The 20,319-nt window shown below is 44.2% G+C and overlaps 1 protein-coding gene across 1 annotated transcript in view; it reads left to right on the top strand.

The window, feature by feature from the left end:
* LOC146081224 (macrophage mannose receptor 1-like) overlaps positions 1 to 20,319 on the top strand; it is a 351,156-nt gene that overhangs the window by 79,053 nt on the left and 251,784 nt on the right. Inside the window, exons 8-9 of the mRNA XM_083189329.1 lie at positions 11,744 to 11,901; positions 20,052 to 20,162. Coding sequence (XP_083045455.1) covers positions 11,744 to 11,901; positions 20,052 to 20,162 — 269 coding nt within the window. The remainder of the gene's footprint in view (positions 1 to 11,743; positions 11,902 to 20,051; positions 20,163 to 20,319) is intronic.

The raw sequence follows: 20,319 nt of genomic DNA, 5'->3' as shown, positions 1-20,319 counted from the left end.
AATGCCTATGCTCTCTCTGTTTAGTCTATATAGTTTACACTTTTGCAACGTAGTTTTTTTTTTTATTGCTAATATTTAGGATGTCTTCTGCTCTATCATCTTTGTTATTTTAGTACAAATCTGCACGTAGACGTCTGTAGTTTATACACCTGCATCCCCCATCAAGCAGGACTACAATCAGTGAGAAGACTATTAACCAACAACATAAACTACAGTGGCCCCGATCTGGGGTTCTTCTTAGAACTCTTGGAGTTAGTCCTCAGCAAGAATTACTTTTATTATGATGGGGCTTATTACCTCCAAACAGAGGGCGTGGCGATGGGGTCGAATGTGGCCCCTTCGCTAGCCAACGCCTTCATGTTGGAGGTGGAAAGAGATCTTTTTTCACAGATAAAAATATCGAGCAGAACGTATTACGATATTTTAGATTTATTGATGATGTTTTGATTTTTTGGATGGGAACAGAGATGGCATTTAGAGAGTTGATTGATACCCATAATGGCACGGAGAGCCCAGTTAAATTTACCTACTTGATTGACCCTGAAACAATTAACTTCCTAGATGTTAAAATCACCAAAAAGCCAGATAAAAATACAGACCAGTTTATTTAGAAAACCAACGGATCGCAACAATATGGTACTGGCAAGTAGTGCCCATCCAGCACACAGTAAAGCAGCTCTACCATATAGCCAATTCCTCCGTGGGATCCGAATAGTCAGTGACCCCTTGGAGGTAAAAAAAGAACTAGAGGCCATGACTAACAAATTTTTGGAGAGAGGATATGACAGGGAAGACTTACAGAAACAGTGTACAAAGGCCACTTTAAAAAGGAGAGCAGAACTCCTACGGCCCGCCCACAGACTCAAAGATCAGCAAAATAAACTAATCTGGGTCAACAAATATACCAACGAAACAAACATCAGAATTAAATAGGTAAAAAAATACTGGCCACTAGTAAGGTCTGACCCTGATCTCAACCTACAGAATATGTCACTAATGCCAGCATACAAGAGGGGGAGAAACCTTAATGACCATTTGGTCAAAAGAGACATCTCAGGAATGGGCAGACCGGGAGTAACCACATTCCTGGGCAAAGCGAAGAAAGGATGTCATCGATGCCCCAGCTGCACCACTTGCAGCTATATGCAAGTGGGTTCATCCATTCCTCATCCCCATACAGGCCGTAGGTTCCCCATCAAGTTCCACCTCCCATGTACCTCACAATTTGTAGTATACGTTATTTACTGTCCATGTTCGTTAGTATATGTGGGGAAAACGAAAACACAGTTCAAGGAGCGGATGGCGAACCACCGCTCCGCAATACGGGCTGCCATCAAAAGAGGTACGAGCGAACAGCCCCTAGCTCGACATTTCGCGAAAGCCAAACACCCCTTAGCATCTGTCAGATACATGGTAATTGATCAGGTCCCCCCCTTACTAGAGGGGGAGACCGGGGTAAGAAACTTTTACAATTGGAAACGAGGTGGATTTTTAAATTGGACACCCTAGCGCCAAAGGGGTTAAATGAACAGCTAGGCCTCCACTGTTTCCTTTAAAATAAAAATTAAAAGTAAAATTTAATCAATTAGATTAGATAAAGCAAGCAATGTAAGCTGGTTACATTCCTCTGGGTATTTGTACTAAAATAATAAAGATGATAGAGCAGGAGACATCCTAAATATTAGCTATAATAAAAGAAACTACGTTGCAAAAGTGTAAACTATATAGACTAAACAGAGAGAGCATAGGCATTATCCGCTAAGAGCACAGTATAACCAGTATATTCAATTTAGAAGCATATTACACTAGTTTAATCCGCTGTCAGTTTTGATTATAGCACTGTATTTTGTTGTATTTGGTTTTGTTTGAAATGTAGTTGTATCACATGTCTTGCAGTGACAGCGGCACAAACCTTACTTTTCTTTTTTCTTCTTTTTTTAAACATATATTTGCTTTTTTACAACATAATAACTCATGCTATTTTTGTATTTTTTTCTTAAAGTCAAACTTTTGACTACACATATGCAGAGACACATACTTTATTGACTACACATATGCAGAGACACAGTTGACAAGTTGCCTAGGCAACCATAGCTCCGACAGTGAGATCATCAGAACTCGCCCAGAGTGGGCGTCTACGAATGTCCCTACACAGATTGGTGATACAGCCTTAATTATTATGTAAGCTGTTTTGAGAAAAGCCAATTAAAAGGCTGAAATGTCAACCGAATATTTCGGCTACGAGTATTCATTTATCCTGAAACGCGTTGAGCTGCGGATTGAACTTTCGTTTGACACCTGTGAAAACGCTAATGAATTTTGAAATCCAATAAATGTCAATTTGTTTTTACAAATTATTGATTCAATTGAGTTTAAAAGTATAAGAATTGGTGTTATAGCGCACCTCTATCCTTTGTTCTTTGTTTCTATGTTCTTCCCTGTACCTTTTTAACAGCAAGGTTCTATAGGGGTGCTGCTCTTTCTCTAAGCACAATATTAGGGACACTACATTCTTTCTAAATATATATATATATATATATATGTAAATATATATATATAAATATATATATAGCACACGCAGGGAACTTTTTTGTGGTTTCATTTTTTTTGTTGGGGGGGGGGGGGGGCGGTCTATCTGGGTCGGCCCGGGCCCCACGATTTCTAGTGGCAGCCCTGGCAGACAGGATGGTAGTTTAAAAAACTGTGCCAAACAATTCTCCAGAGAACACATAATGCAAAAAACTGCAAGATGTAAATGTCCTTGGGCCCTTCCTCCTACCCTCATGTTGTATAAACAGGACAGGACATGCATAACAAACCAATCATTTCAGAGATAGGGTCTGCCACATGACTGTGGCAGAAATTATTGGTTTGTTTGGGTCCCCACAAAACATGCTGCCAATGATTTAAAGAGCACCTAGGCCCTTATTCTAGTTGACTCGGACGGATGCGTATTTTCGGACAGGAACCGAGTGTTCTTACCCCTGCCTACCGTACAGATCGCTCACACCATCCGAACGCAGTAAGACGCTGAGTGAACGGACCGTGAGTGGATGTTTCGTGTGAACACCTCCATCTGTGGGAACCTCCCCCATCCTCCGATGGTCGCAGACCATCGAATGATGGACCGAGCGGTCAGGCAGCACCGAGTGCTCCAGACCACTCTGACATGTTTCCGTATGAAAGCAGGGATATGGGCGGGCAGCTGACATCCGGCTATGTCAGCTGTCCGCCCCCCACACGGCTGCATTACCATACATACGCCCAGCGTTTTCATGGTAATGAGCCCAAACAGCCCTTCACGCCCCTCTCCACCCCCTGCTTGGATGGTTCTGACCGATCATTTTCTGCACGGAACTCACTCCGTGTGCGCAGATACGCCTCTGCACATGCGCAAATACCAAACATCGGCCGTCCGACCACACACGGAGCCGTCTGACTCAATCAGAATAAGAAATGCAAAGAAAAGAGGTGCAGGATGGAATTTTCCTTCTGAAAAACAGATGGTGGTGGAGATTGCAGGCGCTAGGCAAGAGGTAATGTCACTGCATCTTTGTAGGAGGGACAAGGAGGAGGAGCTGAAAAAAAATTGGATGCTCATAGTAGGCTGAGCTGATGAAGACTAATGGTGTGTACACACGGGTACAATCTGCATGAGAATTTGATTATATAGTCAAAATCTCATCGGGATCGCAAGCAGATCGCATGCAGATCGCATGGGTTTTTAACCCTTGCGATCCTGATGCGCATTCACATATTGCAAGCAGAAAGTCTTGGCTGCATTGACTATATAGTGCAGAACTGCACTATATAGTCTAAGTTGTATGCAGATCGCATGCATTCCGTGCGATGCGATCCCGATGCAATCAGATCACATTGCACAGTACTCGCACCATGAGTACACACCAATACTGACAATGCTCCAAAAAGCACATAATGCAAAGAGAAGAGATGCAAGATGGATTTGTTCCTTCCACCCTTATGTTGTATAAACAGGATATGCACACTTTATCAAACCTATTATTTCAGTGACAAGGTCTGCCACACAACTGTAGCTTAAATTATTGATTTGTTTGGGCCCCACAAAAAAGAAGCAATTAATTTCTTCTTGCACAAACTGGCTCTACAGAGGCAAGATGTCCTCCTTATATTCTGATTCCTCACCCTCTTCAGGGACGAAACTAGAATTTCCATTGCCTTGGTCAAGGCAGTCATTTGATGGGCACCGGGGCTGAAGATTTGTATTCAGATTTTTTCAAAAATGGTCAAAAAACGCCCAAATCACGTAATTTTTGCATTTAAGCCTAGGTCTGCAATTTTTGCAATTTAGGCCAAGGTCTGCAGCAAGCTGGCTGGTTATTAACACACAGAACTTTTGACCGTATAGTATGGGTGCAGTACACACAAACAATAAAGAGAAAAATTGTTTTACATTTTTACAGTTTTTTTTCCTGTAATGTGCAGCTTGTATAACGCTGTGTGGAGGCAGAATAATCACACATGGAACTTATGGTGTATACAGTGTATACTATTGGGGTGCAGTACACACAAAAATAAATAAAAAGAAAGCAAAATGTTTTTTTATTTTTTAGATTTTTTTATGGATGGGGCTTGTATAACACTGCGTGGAGGCAGAACAATCACACACAGAACTTCTGACAGTAGTATATGGGGTATTGGATTGGATTGCAGTGCAGCACACCACAATGAAAAAAAGAAAATGAAAAGCTGACTGACAGCCTGTCTGTGTACTGTACCCCACAACACTGACTGACAGCCTCTGCCCTCTGTGCACTGACAGCCTGCCTAACACATGACCAGTACAATAACCCTCTGCACTGCACAACACCCCTCTGCACTGCACCCCTCTGGATTGCAATGCACCCCTCTGCACAACATGCCCAGACAACTGCACTGCAGAGCTGTGAAGGAAGACAGGCTGCTGTAATTTAATGCCCTCTCCCTTCCAACTCCTGGGTCACGTGACCCCCTAGTTAGTTATGGCCCTGCCCTCTTCAGTGTGTGCATTATCATCCTCACTGAGTATTAATTTGTCCCCACTGGAATACACCATCACAGGTCCCTCTGTGCTTTCTGGAGGTAATTGCTGTTCTTCATTGAGGGATTTATAATGAATTTTGATGAACATCATCTCCTCCACATGTCGTGGAAGCAACCTCCTGTGACATTTGCTGATAGGCTTCCTGGCTGCATAAATACCTCTTTCAGAGTACACACTGGAGGGGGGGGGGGCAACATAGGAAAAATAGTGCCAGCTTGTACATGGGTCTCCAAAGTGCTTCATTTTCCTGCCAGTACAGGTACAGACTGTCTGACATGCCTACTCGGATGCTGTCACCGATATAATCCTCCACCATTCTTTCAGTGGTGACAGCATCATATGCAGTGACTGTTGGGGTGTCAGTAATTGTAGGCAGCGCCTGCACTCCAGACCAGATGTCCCACATAATTAGCAGAATCACTCCATTTTAGCTCCTCTTCACTTTCTCCAGCTGTTTCTGCAACAGCCTGATGAGTGGAATGACCTGAAGCTGGCAGTGGGCGTGAACATCCGTGCCCATTATCACAGGCTACCGCATTATTAATAACGGCATATGCTGTAACATACAGATATGGCCAAGTACATCGTGGCTGCGTTGCGCATAAAGTGCGCTATGCAAATCGCGCATGGATCGCGCCTGCTCCTTGCGCTATAGTCCCGTTATAGATTGCGTTATAAATGTAACGTAATGTTGTAAATGTAACCTGCAATTACACTCATTGACCACCAGATGTCACTTTTCATAAACACTACAGCGCATGCCTGTACATGTGATTGGTGTCTTCTGTAATACTGTATACAGTAATTCACACATACTGTACAGTACTCTGTAACGCTCGTTTATAAGGTACAAATACGGGAAAAAGAAAGCTGGCCAATCAACTTTCTTTATAAGAGAACTTCACACTATAGATTTTGTCCAACTTCCCATTACAGATTTTGTCCTTGCTTTAGGGAAAGAGTACTTACTTTAGGGAAAGAGTTCTTGGATTAAATTCGCAGGAGGAGATATGATCAGTTATACATGTTGTTGGTACAGATTGCTACTGCATAAATATGGAATCCATGCTAACCTTTACTTTTTTTTTAAATGCACTTTTTTTTTTTTTTTTTTCATTTTTTAATCAATAAAGTAATTTGGTGCTTTGCAAATTCCTTTTGCACAAAAAAATTAACAATGGCAGGCTGTAATTTACATGATACAGTTATTGTCGTTACATACTGTAAGTTACAAAGAACGTTTTTATTTTCGCAAGAGTAAATTTTCCACTTCAGGTAAAAATCCTTAATTTAGGGAAAGAGTACTTACTTTACAGAAAGAGTTCTTGGATTAAATTCGCAGGAGGAGATATGATCAGATATACATGTCATTGGTACAGATTGCTACTGTATAAATATGGAATCCATGCTAACCTTTACTTTTTTTTTAAATGCACTTTTTTTTTTTTTTTCATTTTTTAATCAATAAAGTAATTTGGTGCTTTGCAAATTCCTTTTGCACAAAAAAATTAACAATGGCAGGCTGTAATTTACATGATACAGTTATTGTCGTTACATACTGTAAGTTACAAAGAACGTTTTTATTTTCGCAAGAGTAAATTTTTCACTTCAGGTAAAAATCCTTAATTTAGGGAAAGAGTACTTACTTTACAGAAAGAGTTCTTGGATTAAATTCGCAGGAGGAGATATGATCAGATATACATGTCATTGGTACAGATTGCTACTGTATAAATATGGAATCCATGCTAACCTTTACTTTTTTTTTAAATGCACTTTTTTTTTTTTTTTTCATTTTTTAATCAATAAAGTAATTTGGTGCTTTGCAAATTCCTTTTGCACAAAATAAAAACCAATGGCAGGCTGCAATGTACATGATACGGTTATTGTAGTTACATACTGTAAAATACAGAACGTTTTTTTTCTCGCAAGAGTAAATTTTCCACTTCAGGTAAAAGTCCTTAATTTAGGGAAAGAGTACTTACTTTAAGGAAAGAGTTCTTGGATTAAATTTGCAGGAGGAGATATCAGTTATACATGTTGTTGGTACAGATTGCTACTGCATAAATATGGAATCCATGCTAACCTTTACTAATGCTGGAAACTTTCACATGGTATATTATTTACGGAGGTGTCTATCATTATGCTGTACTGCGCCATGAAAACAGCGCAATTTACTGGGCATGTCTCATACTTGACTATACAGTATATTGTACACCAATAGAGCAGCTGAAATGACAGGTTTCTGTGGCCTAGCGGTTAAAGACACAGTTACTGTATACTGCTAGCAGCAATACTGGTTCGAGCCAAAGTGGGGTACAATTTTTTTTTTTTAATGTACTATTTTTTTTTTTCATTTTTTAATCAATAAAGTAATTTGTTGCTTTGCAAATTCCTTTTGCACAAAAAAATTAACAATGGCAGGCTGCAATTTACATGATACAGTTATTGTCATTACATACTGTAAGTTACAAAGAACGTTTTTATTTTCGCAAGAGTAAATTTTCCACTTCAGGTAAAAATCCTTAATTTAGGGAAAGAGTACTTACTTTACAGAAAGAGTTCTTGGATTAAATTCGCAGGAGGAGATATGATCAGATATACATGTCATTGGTACAGATTGCTACTGTATAAATATGGAATCCATGCTAACCTTTACTTTTTTTTTAAATGCACTATTTTTTTTTTTTTTTCATTTTTTAATCAATAAAAGTAATTTGGTGCTTTGCAAATTCCTTTTGCACAAAATAAATAACAATGGCAGGCTGCAATGTACATGATACAGTTATTGTCGTTACATACTGTAAGATACAGAGAACGTTTTTTTACTGCGCCATGAAAACAGCGCAATCTACTGGGCATGTCTCATACTTGACTATACAGTAGTAGACACCAATGGAGCAGCTGAAATCACAGGTTTCTGTGGCCTAGCGGTTAAAGACACAGTTACTGTATACTGCTAGCAGCAATACTGGTTCGAGCCAAAGTGGGGTACAATTTTTTTTTAATGTACTATTTTTTTTTTTCATTTTTTTTATTAATAAAGTAATTTGGTGCTTTGCAAATTCCTTTTGCGCAAAAAATTAACAATGGCAGGCTGCAATTTACATGATACAGTTATTGTCATTACATAATGTAAGTTACAAAGAACGTTTTTATTTTCGCAAGTATAAATTTTCCACTTCAGGTAAAAATCCTTAATTTAGGGAAAGAGTACTTACTTTACAGAAAGAGTTCTTGGATTAAATTCGCAGGAGGAGATATGATCAGATATACATGTCATTGGTACAGATTGCTACTGTATAAATATGGAATCCATGCTAACCTTTACTTTTTTTTTTAAATGCACAATTTTTTTTTTCATTTTTTAATCAATAAAGTAATTTAGTGCTTTGCAAATTCCTTTTGCACAAAAAAAATAACAATGGCAGGCTGCAATGTACATGATACAGTTATTGTCGTTACATACTGTAAGATACAGAGAACGTTTTTTACTGCGCCATGAAAACAGCGCATGAGGTTTGCATGAGGGCGAAGGACACCCTAGCACCGGCCCTGGTGCCCGGGAGAACTCACGCAAGTTCTGACTGACTACGCTATTTCCATAGCTTAAGCTTATTCCATAGCTACGGTAACTGAAAACCGTCTATCAGTACTCTAACTACTGAGATCGCATTGCATGGATTGCATGGCACTAATGTGACCATGCACAGAGTGGCTGGGGGAGGTGTTTTGCTACAGACATACTGTATACAGTAAACAGTGGGCTCAATGGGAATTAATGCTAATGAGTGATCATGGGGGAAGGTGCAGAAGCATGCATTGACTTTCAAACTCAATCTGTACCAACAACATGCATAACCGAACAGATCTGCTTGTGTGGAATTTAATCCAAGTACTCTTTCCCTAAAAAATTAACTCTTTCCCTAAAGTACGTACTCTTTCCCTAAAGTTAGGACTTTTACCTGAAGTGGGAAATTTACTTGTGTGAAAAAAAAAAATTCTTTGCAACACAGTATGTAACGACAATAAATGTATCATGTACATGGCCACCTGCCATTGTTAATTTTTTTGTGCAAAAGGCAAAAGGAATTTGCAAAGCACCAAATACATTTATTGATTAAAAAATAAAAAAAAGTGTACATTAAAAAAAATTGTACCCCACTGTGGATCGAACCAGTATTGCTGCTAACAGTATACAGTAACTGTGTCTTTAACCGCTAGGCCACAGAAACCTGTGATTTCAGTTCCTCCATTGGTGTGTAATATACTGTAAAGTCAAGTATGAGACATGCCCAGTAGATTGCGCTGTTTTCATGGCGCAGTACAGCATAATGATAGACACCTCCATAAATAATATACCATGTGAAAGTTTCCAGCATTAGTAAAGGTTAGCATGGATTCCATATTTATACAGTAGCAATCTGTACCAATGACATGTATATCTGATCATATCTCCTCCTGCAAATTTAATCCAAGAACTCTTTCCTTAAAGTGAGTACTCTTTCCCTAAATTAAGGACTTTTACCTGAAGTGGAAAATTTTCTCTTGCGAGAAAAAAAATGTTCTCTGTATCTTACAGTATGTAACGACAATAACTGTATCATGTACATTGCAGCCTGTCATTGTTATTTTTTTGTGCAAAAGGAATTTGCAAAGCACCAAATTACTTTATTGATTAAAAAAAAAAAAATAGTGCATTTAAAAAAAAAAAGTAAAGGTTAGCATGGATTCCATATTTATACAGTAGCAATCTGTACCAATGACATGTATATCTGATCATATCTCCTCCTGCGAATTTAATCCAAGAACTCTTTCTGTAAAGTAAGTACTCTTTCCCTAAATTAAGGATTTTTACCTGAAGTGGAAAATTTACTCTTGCGAAAATAAAAACGTTCTTTGTAACTTACAGTATGTAACGACAATAACTGTATCATGTACATTGCAGCCTGCCATTGTTATTTTTTGTGCAATAGGAATTTGCAAAGCACCAAATTACTTTATTGATTAAAAAATGAAAAAAAAAATAAAAATAGTACGTTTAAAAAAAAAAAAATGTACCACACTGTGGATCGAACCAGTATTGCTGCTAACAGTATACAGTAACTGTGTCTTTAACCGCTAGGCCACAGAAACCTGTGTTTTCAGTTGCTACATTGGTATACAATATACTGTACAGTCAAGTATGAGACATGCCCAGTAGATTGCGCGGTTTTCATGGCGCAATACAGCATAATGATAGACACCTCCGTAAATAATATACCATGTGAAAGTTTCCAGCATTAGTAAAGGTTAGCATGTATTCCATATAGCAATCTGTACCAACAAAATGTATAACCAAACAGATCTGCTTTAATTTAATCCAAGTACTCTTTCTCTAAAGTACTGTAAGTACTTTTTCCCTAAAGTAAGGACAAAATCTGAAGTGGGAAGTTGGACAAAATCTGTAGTGGAAAGTTGCGTGGCAGCCTGACATTTCGTTTTGTAGAAGACAGATTTTTTTTTTCTTTTATAAAGTGAAGAATGTTGATTGGCCAGCTTCTCACAGATCAATGTCAACTGCAACATCATTGTATTCAGCCCCGTAGTCTTAAGGTGCGTACACATGTACAAATTTTCTGTCTGATCTATCTGGTGGGAACAAAAACCTGGAAATGTATGGGAGCAACTGACAATCAAAAAAATGTTCCCAAACACTTGAAAACAGACAGTAATCAGTCAGACAAATTGTTTAATCATTCTGCTATAACAAATTTATCAAATCATATATTTTTTTTCTGTTTTCCTGCATTTGGGTGGAAATTTTTGTTTGTCAGTTGCTCCCATACATTTCCAGGTTTTTGTTCCCACCAGATAGATCAGACAGAAAATCTATACGTGTGTACGCACCTTTAACGTGGAACATTTGTCACCCAGTGGTTAAACTATGTATTACATGGTATGGGACATAACGCAGGACATAACGCAGGACATAACGCAATCTACAACTCGCGACTCAGAGACTTCAAAAGCGCGTTGTAAACCACGATGTACTCGGCCATATCTGTATGCTGTTATTAACGCAAGGGACAGCTCTTGCGATAAGAGCTGTCCCTTGCCATGCGGTGCCGGCACTGGACTTCCGGGTCTGTGACCTGGGAGTCCATCTGCGCATGCGCAGAGTGACATGCCGGCCGCATATATCATATATTAGTATATGGGGGCCTTCACTATTGCTAATTCATATTTTTATACCCGTGTTTTAGGATGGTCCCGGGACAAATGTGGTAAGGTATGTATTTTAATAAAAAATTTACTGTGAGTGCAGCCCACATCAGGTTATGGCTTGCAGGGGTTAAGAATCTGACATTTGTTGGAAGAGTAAACGTTTTGTTTAAAATATTAATTAATATGCTCACACTCGATACCATTGGTATATAGCAGGGGTGAACAATAAGCGTACCTCCAGCTGCTGTGGGACTACATATCCCAGCAGGCCCTGTAAAAGCCACTAATTGCCCACCTCTGATGTTTAGGGTGATGTTATAATCAACCCTTTAAAAAGATCCTGCTTTAATTGATACGCAATATGTGGAATTACTGTGGGGAGCAGTGTGTGAAATTACTGTGGGGGCCAGTGTGTTTGTTTAATTACCATACTGTTGAAAAAGATTGAAAATTACTGGTTTACATTCTGTTTTCTAGAAAACATTGAGTATGTTTGGCTGGGATTAAATGACCTGAAGGTGCAGCAATATTTTGAATGGAGTGACGGGTCTCCGGTAACATATACAGTCTGGCAGAGAGCAGAACCATCTCACCTCAATAACAATCAAGAGGATTGTGTGTTATTACAAACTAAGGTGGGACATAAAGTGTTACATACTGTATTTGCAGCAGTAATCATATATTACGATTTCCTTTTTTAAGCATCTGTTATTACCTTTCACTGTTTCCATTTCATATACAGTATATGGCTACACCGCTTTCACATGGCAAATGCTAGGTCCAGTGGCATAACTATGAATTGGGCGCCCCCCCGCCGTTAATGGGGTGCGCCCCCCGCCGCACCCCCCGCCTGCAGCCTTACCTGTCTTGCTGGTCCCGTCCCGGCTCCCTTGCTGGCTTCATTCTTCTGCTGGTGAGACGGACCAACACAAAATGTCCGCCCCCATACAGCAGACAGTTTCAGAGAACTGTCTGCTATATGGGGCGGACATTTTATTGTGGTCCGTCTCACTAGCAGAAGAATGAAGCCAGCAAGGACCAGTGAAGTCAGGTAAGGCTGCGGGCGGCGGATTGGCAGGCGGCAGATGGGCGGACGGGAGGGGGCTAACTATAGCACCACAACCCCCGGCGCCCACACATGCACAGCGCCCCCCCCCGTGGGGGCTGCGGTGCTATAGTTATGCCTCTGGCTAGGTCGCACCCGGGATATGGACACAGGTAAGTCCCAGGAGCCACCCGGCATTTGCGCTTATTGGTAGGTTCCTGACATCATCTGGAGGTGGGGCAGAGCATGAGGGGGTATGTAGCAAGAGCGTGCAGAGGAGCCACCTGAACTGTGGAGTGAAGGGAAACAGATGGAGCCTGGGGGGGATGCTCCACTGAAGCCGATTACTTATAAAGCAGTAGTCAGCACCAAACAAAAATTTATTAGAAGTCAACACCCGGTCCTTCATAAAATTATTAGGGGAAGCTAATAATACCTACCCATGCTTTGAAAAATGTTGCACAGCCTGACAGAAAAAGCGCTGGGGCTGAGGTGGAAAAAAAATAGGATTTTAATACCTACCGGTAAATCCTTTTCTCTGAGTTCATATGGGATACAGGGAGTCGTTCAAGACGATGGGGAAAAGAGGGTATCCGCAGGAGACAGGCACATATAAAACTTTATACTGGGTGTACTGGCTCCTCCCCTCTGCTCCCCTCCCATCTAGCCAGTTAATAGGAAACTGTGCCGAAGGAGAAGAACAATATGAAAGGAATATGTGTAATATTTAATGTGGTGAGATTCATCCAGAACACCCAAACATAACATTCAACAATTTCAGAGGCAACTGCAGCCACCACATAACAAGTGGAGGCCTCAGTGCCCTAAACAGAATATGTCAACTAAGTGACAACTTTTGAAATATTTAGGTCCCCAAAGGGACAACTAATAAAGAAACGTCACCAAAGTGACAACACACACCCGTGAGCAACTGAGAGACACGAGGTGAAAGAGAAAAGGTCACTAAAGTAACCTCTACATGTGTGAACACTGAAGGGACACAAGGCAACATAAGGGCACGTCAATGGCCCACAGCTCACCTTAGTGAGACATGCAGAACTCCGCACAGAGGCAGGCGCCCTGTATCCCATATGAACTCAGAGAAAAGGATTTACCGGTACAGATGTAGCGGGATTCATCTTTGCAGGTGATGGCGATGGCGTCACCATCGCCGTCCCCTGCCCCGCCGTCATCTGTATGCCGGAAGAGGACGCGCGCACACGAGGTGCGCGCGCGTCCCCTTCCGACGGTGCTGTCCTCAGTCGCCCGGTGCCCACACCGGGCGACCGCACCCCCCCGCAGTGCCTCGGGTCCCCCCCCAGCCCCCTCGAGCGGGAGGCGAACAGTATTGCGTCCGCCTCGCTGCCCCGCCGCCCGGATACTGAGACGCGCGTGCGTGGGGGACGCAAGCGCGTCTCAGTCAGATGGAGCGCCGTGTTGCTGGCGGATCGCGAGCAGCATGCTGCTGGCCGTTCGCCAGCAAAGATAAAACCGGCCCCATCTGTAGGTATTAAAATCCTATTTTCTCTAACATTCATATGGGATACAGGGAGTCGTTCAAGACGATGGGGATATACCAAAGACACCAGAACAGGCAGGATTGTGCAGAGATTGCCGCAGCACCGCCTGCCAAAACTGAGTATCCTCAGTGGCCAAAGCATCAAATTTGTAAAACTTTACAAAATTATGTTGACCTGACCATGTAGCGGCCCTACACAATTGTAAGGCCAAGACTCCTCTAGCAGCTGCCCACGAGGTCGCCACTGAACGAGTAGAGTGGGCTTTAACCCCAGCAGGCATTGGAAGCTTTGCCACCACCTAAGCCTGTTTAATAGTTGCACAGATCCAGCGTGCAATATACTGCTTAGAAGCAGGACGTCCGATTTTCTGAGCATCATATAAAACAAAAAATCTTTCTGTCTTACGAATCCTTGCCGTTCTCCGGATATACACACGGAGAACCCGTACTACATCCAAAGATGTCGGAACCTCAGACTGAGGGCCACTAGCCGGAACCACGATAGGCTGGTTCAAGTGGAATGCCGACACCCCTTTTGGAAGGAAACGTGGATTAGTGCGTAATTCCGCCCTATCCTCGTAGAAGATCAGGTATGGGCTCTTGCAGGTTAACGCCCCCAGTTCAGAGACCCACCTAGGCGAGGCTAGTGCCAATAAAACCACCGTCTTCCACGTGAGGTGTTTCAAATCTATCTCCTCCAACGGTTCGAACCAAGAGAATCGCAAAAACGTCAGGATGACATCCAAGTCCCATGGTGGAGTAGGAGCTACAAATGGAGGTTGTATGTGCAAGACACCTTGAAGAAACGTCTGCACTTCAGGGATATTAGCCAACTTCTTTTGGAAAAAGACAGACAAGGCTGATACTTGCACCTTTAAGGAGCCTAAACGTAGGCCCAGATCCAAGCCAGACTGCAAAAATCTGAGGAAGGTTTCAAGTCTGAATTCAGCCGGTGCAAATTTCCATTGTTCACACCATCCCACATATTTCCTCCAAATATGGTGATAATGTGCTGCCAGCATTCTTCATGGTTTTAATGACAGATGTGTGAAATCCCTTCTCTGTTAGGATCTGCCGCTCAACCTCCAGGCCATCAAACAAAGCTGCTCTAAGGCCTGGAAGATGCACGGACCTTGCATGAGCAGGTCTTTTCGCAGAGGGAGATGCCACGAGTCCCTTTGAAGGTTTAGAAGATCGGGATACCACGTTCTTCTGGGCCAGTCCGGAGCCACTAGAATGGCCTTGGCTCCATCTCTTCTTATCTTCCTTAGTACCCGACCCACCAGGGGGATCGGCGGGAAGATGTATATCAGGCTGAACTCCCACGGTATCGAGAGGGCGTCCACCCCCTCCACCTGTGGGTCTCTCGCCCTGGAGAAATATCTGGACACCTTCCAATTGTGTCTCGATGCCATTATGTCTACCAGTGGGGTCCCACACCGAGCCACCAGAGCATTGAAACCCTGGTGGTGTAGACTCCATTCCCCGGTGGAGCTCGTGGCGACTGAGGAAGTCCGCTTCACAATTGTCCACCCCGGGTATGAAAATGGAAGAGAGCCTGAATGTGACTCTCTGCCCAGGACAGAATCTTTGTCGCTTCTCGCATGCAGGACCTGCTCTTGGTCCCGCCCTGCCTGTTTAGAAATGCCACAGTAGTGGCATTGTCCGATTGGATGCAGACCGCATGCCCGCTCAGAAGAGGGTCCGCCTCCAGAAGTGCATAATATACCGCACATAACTCCAGGTTGTTGATATGGAGACGTGAGAGGGTCCACTTGCCTCGGAAGGATTGACCCATAGTTACAGCACCCCATCCCAGGAGGCTCGCATCCGTGTGGACTAGGACCCAATTCTGGATGCCAATCCTCCGCCCTGCCAGCAGGTTGGGCGTGTTGAGCCACCACTGGAGTGACAGTCTTGTCCGAGAAGACAACACAATCTTCCAATGCATCTGAAGATGTGACCTGGACCATTTGCTCAGGATATCGAGCTGGAAGGTCCTGCTGTGAAACCTCCCAAATTGGAGGGCCTCGAAAGAGGCCACCATCTTCCCGAGCAACACAATGCACTGATGCACCGATACCTGGGGACTCCCCAGCAAGTCTGTGACCAGTTGCTGAATGGCCACAATCTTTTCTTGTGGAAGGAACACTTTCATGAGAACCATCCCCAGGAACAGGAGTCTCTGTGAAGGGATCAGAGAAGACTTTGACAAATTCAGGAGCCATCCGTGACCCAAAAGGGTCTGCATGGTAATCTGCAAAGCCACTTGTAAATCTTCCGACGACCGAGCTTTTACAAGCAGGTCGTCCAAGTATGGTATGACACAGATCCCTTGTTTTCTGAGAAAAACCATCATCTCCGCCATCACCTTGGTGAATATGCGCGGGGCTGAGGACGGCAGTGCACGGAACTAATAGTGATCGTTCTGCAACGCAAACCTCAGGAACCTTTGACGAGGCGGCCAAATTGGGATGTGAAGGTAGGCATCCTTCATATCCAAAGATGCCAAGAACTCCCCTTCCTCCAGTGCCGCTATCACCGCCCGCAAGGACTCCATCTTGAATTTGGTTACAGTCAAAATGGGTTCAGGGATTTTAGGTTCAGAATAGGGCGAACCGACCCATCCGGCTTTGGGACTATAAATAAGTTTGAGTAATAAACCAGCCCCCTTTCTAGGGGAGGGACCGGGGTTATTACCTTGGCCAGCACCAGTCTTTGAATCGCTTGCTGCAATACCAGTCGATCCTCTGGAGACGCTGGAAGGCCTGATTTGAAAAACCTGTGAGGTGGTTGTTTTACAAACTCCAGCTTGTAGCCGTGCAAAATAAGACCCCGTACCCAAGAATTTAGGCACAAGGCTTCCCAAACATGGCCGAAGAATGCCAGTTGGGCACCCACCTCGACCGGAGCTAGTGGTGGAGCCCCACCGTCATGCTGCAGGTTTACTTGCAGTTGCTCTGGATGGCCGCTCTGTGGTGGCCGAAGCAGATGGCTTCCTGAATTTACCTTGGGAGCCTCTATTTGCATTGGAACCACCCCTGGCTTTTGGGCGGAAGTTACCGGTCCGAAAGGACTGCTGGGTGTGACTAGGAAAAGGACGCTTGGGCGCCTGAGGGGTCGAGGGAAGAAAGGTGGACTTCCCTGCAGTGGCTTTAGAGATTAAATCATCCAAATCGCTGCCAAACAACCGTTCACCCATGAAGGGAAGGATTTCTACACTGCATTTGGCGTTAGCCACCCATTGCCGGAGCAAGAGGGACCTGCGACCCGATACCGCCATGGCTGAGTTACGGCCGTTAATGACCCCTAACTCCTTCTGCACCTCACACAAAACTTTAGCTGTGTCCTGAATGTGGTGTAATTTTTCAGAACCTGCGCCACTGTCATATCACCCAAGAGTCCCTCCTGAATCTGGGAGGCCCACGTGAATATAGACTTTGCCATATAACAACTCGCTAACACTGGACATTGGCACGCCCCACTAGCAGTGAAAATGGACTTAAGGGTGTTTTCAACCTTTCTGTCTGTAGTGTCTTTCAGAGAGGAAGACCCCGGCACCGGGAGCACCATCTTTTTTGCTAACCGGGACACTGAGGTATCCACTGCAGGTGGTTCCTCCCACACTTTCCTCCCTGTAGGATCAAATGGAAAAGTGAATTTAAATCTCTTAGAGACCTTAAACCTCATCTCTGGGTTTTTCCATGCTGACTTAAATGTATTCTCCAAGTCAGTCTGCTCAGGAAAATCAACCTGCTGCTTTTTCTGAGTGTCAAAGAAAGAATCCTCTTCAGAGGACTCAGCTAAGGGAAGGTCAAGCACCTCCCTGATTGCCATGATTAATGGCTCAGTGCCCTGGAGCAGTGACTGGGAAGAACTTTCATGCTCCTCACTAGGGTGGCCAATCCCGGGATCGGGATCCCGGGATTTGGCCCCAAAATTGCCGGGATTTGAATCCCGGGATTGGAGCTTCCAATCCCGGGATTTCGGGATTAAACTAGTCTAATGCTGGGCAGCGTCTGAGCACTCGCTCAGACGCTGCCCAGCTACTCCCGTCCTGGCTGTGCAGCTCAGACGCGCAGCGTGGTCAGAGGTCACGCTGCGCGTCACACTGTGCAGTCAACTGAACACGCCCCCACACCTCCGCTCTGTATTACCGGTCCCGGAGCTCCAGTCTGTCTGAGATCTCGCCTCCTGCGGCCTGCCACTGTGACCAGCCGTGACTGTGTGCGGCCGGGGGAGGTCAGGCGGTGAGCGAGTTGCGACACCTATGGGTCACGCTGCGCAGGCCGCAGCACTGAACCCGCTCGCTGCCCGACTTCTCCCGGCTGCACAGTCCAGTGTGTCACTGTGACTAACCTACTGTACCTCCAGCGTCACACCAGCAGCCTCCGTGCATTCCACTGCCGCCTGCGCCGCTCAAAGTAAGACACTGTGGGGGGAGAGTGGGGGGGTTTTCTTATTAGGGATGCCAATCCCGGGATCCCGGGAATCCCGGGATTGAGCATTTTTCAATCCCGATTCCCGGGATTGAAAAAATACCTCGGGATTGGCATCCCTACTCCTCACCATCCTCCTCCGCTTCTTCATCCTCCTCCCCCCCCCCCCTCCCCCCATTCCTCTACACCAGACTCGGGGGTTTGGGAGGGTGCACCTCTCTTACGAGACAACCCAGGAATAGGAGTTATATCAACTCTAGCAGATAAGATAGCAAGCTCTCTCTGCACCCTCTGGGTTTGTGCTGTAGTGGTAGCTAACTGTGTAGTCACAGTCTCCAGCATGGATTTAATCCCTGCTGCCCAGGCAGGCTCCTGTGAGCTGTCCTGTGTGCTAGTTTGCTGTCCTGTAAACTGTGGGGGGTCCCCACTATTCTGAGGGGACATGCATGGCCCACAAGTAACTTGTGAGGAAGAAGCAGGCACAAACTTATCACTGCACACCATACAAGTAAGTTTTCTCACCATTGTGACAAAACAACCTCCCACACACACAGATCAATCACAGTGGATATAGACAGTGTGAATAAGACACAGATAATTACTATGTGCAGTACTATCTGTAAAGTCTGTAGCTTAACAAGCCAGGGGGATAGTGTACAGAGAGTAATGGAGGGGACCAATAAACCACAACCTTAGCTCTCTAATTGTAAGAGCTGGTAACACAGTACAGTTAAACAGTACTTTAAGCTGTATGCAGGCAAGTGCACAAGGTACACAAGCGCTGAAACCTGATGCTGTCGCTGCTGCAGATTCCCTCTGTTCCACACCACTGAGGAGTGTCTGGAGCAGTATAATGGCGTTTCCAGCAGCTAGGGAAGAAGCAGGAAGCAGGTTTTGGCGCCCTTACAGAGCTCTGGTCCCGCTCTGGGTAAGCTCCGCCCAGCATAATGGCGCCGGAGCTTACCTGACAGTATATTTATACTGGGACTGACATTGAAAAATGTCCAAATCGTTGGTAAACTGCCCTGGCATGTACAGAGGCAGTACCCTGTCCAAGTGTAGGCAGGGGGCTGCACGGTCCCTGTGCAGGGCACACCGCCATTGCCGCCGCCATCTTGCCGCACAGTAACCCGGGGACCCCATGGCGGGGGACCCCGGGGTAGTACTCACCACATGATGTCTTCAGACTGGACTATGGGTGTGCGGCATGCCAGGGATGTGCGCGCTGCAGCGCAATGCCCAAGGTAACATAACCCATGCAGGACAGTGGTCCTGTGGCAGGGACAGCTCGGTACCATGAATGGCCTACAGCTGAACCCTTCCCCTAGTCTCCCACGATGCAGGGCTGCTGTTAAGTCCAAAACAGCAGTCCCAAAATAATAAAGAAAATAAAAACTGAAGAAAATCTCTCTGGAGCTCTTCCTGCTGCATGCTTCTCCTGAGGTACATTTTCTTAAACTGGCTAGATGGGAGGGGAGCAGAGGGTAGGAGCCAGTACACCCAGTATAAAGTTTTATATGTGCCTGTCTCCTGCGGATACCCTCTTTTCCCCATCGTCTTAAACGACTCCCTGTATCCCATATGAATGTAAGAGAAACAATGTATGCATAGACTATCAGAAAAAATGCTCCTTAACTCTCTCAGAACATGTTGCATCTGCCCCACCTGCAGTGCACATGGTTTTGCCCATTTTGAGAACAAATTTGTACTGCGATCAGATCTGAATAAGGGCCAAAGTCTTACTCCTGTTTCTGCCATAACAATGTGTTCTCCTCACTGCAGGACGGACTTTGGGCAGATGAGATGTGCGAGAAGAAATATCCCTATATATGTAAGAGAAAGCCATTGCCAGATGGTCATGATCTTGTTCCTGTAGACGAGGGGTGTGATAAGGTACTATACATTATTTACAGGTCATCTTTAGAAGTGTGCTTTAATTTTCATGTACTGTATAACCACAGCTGTCATTTACATCCTCTACTGACAGAAATGTGCAGTGTATTAGGTGTTACCACCTAACACACACCAATATAGAAGTACCATATTACTT

This window comes from Crinia signifera, chromosome 5, assembly GCF_055691185.1.
Source record: "Crinia signifera chromosome 5, ASM5569118v1, whole genome shotgun sequence".
NCBI classification, from domain to species: Eukaryota; Metazoa; Chordata; class Amphibia; order Anura; family Myobatrachidae; genus Crinia; species Crinia signifera.
This window is presented reverse-complemented; position numbering and strand designations above follow the sequence as displayed.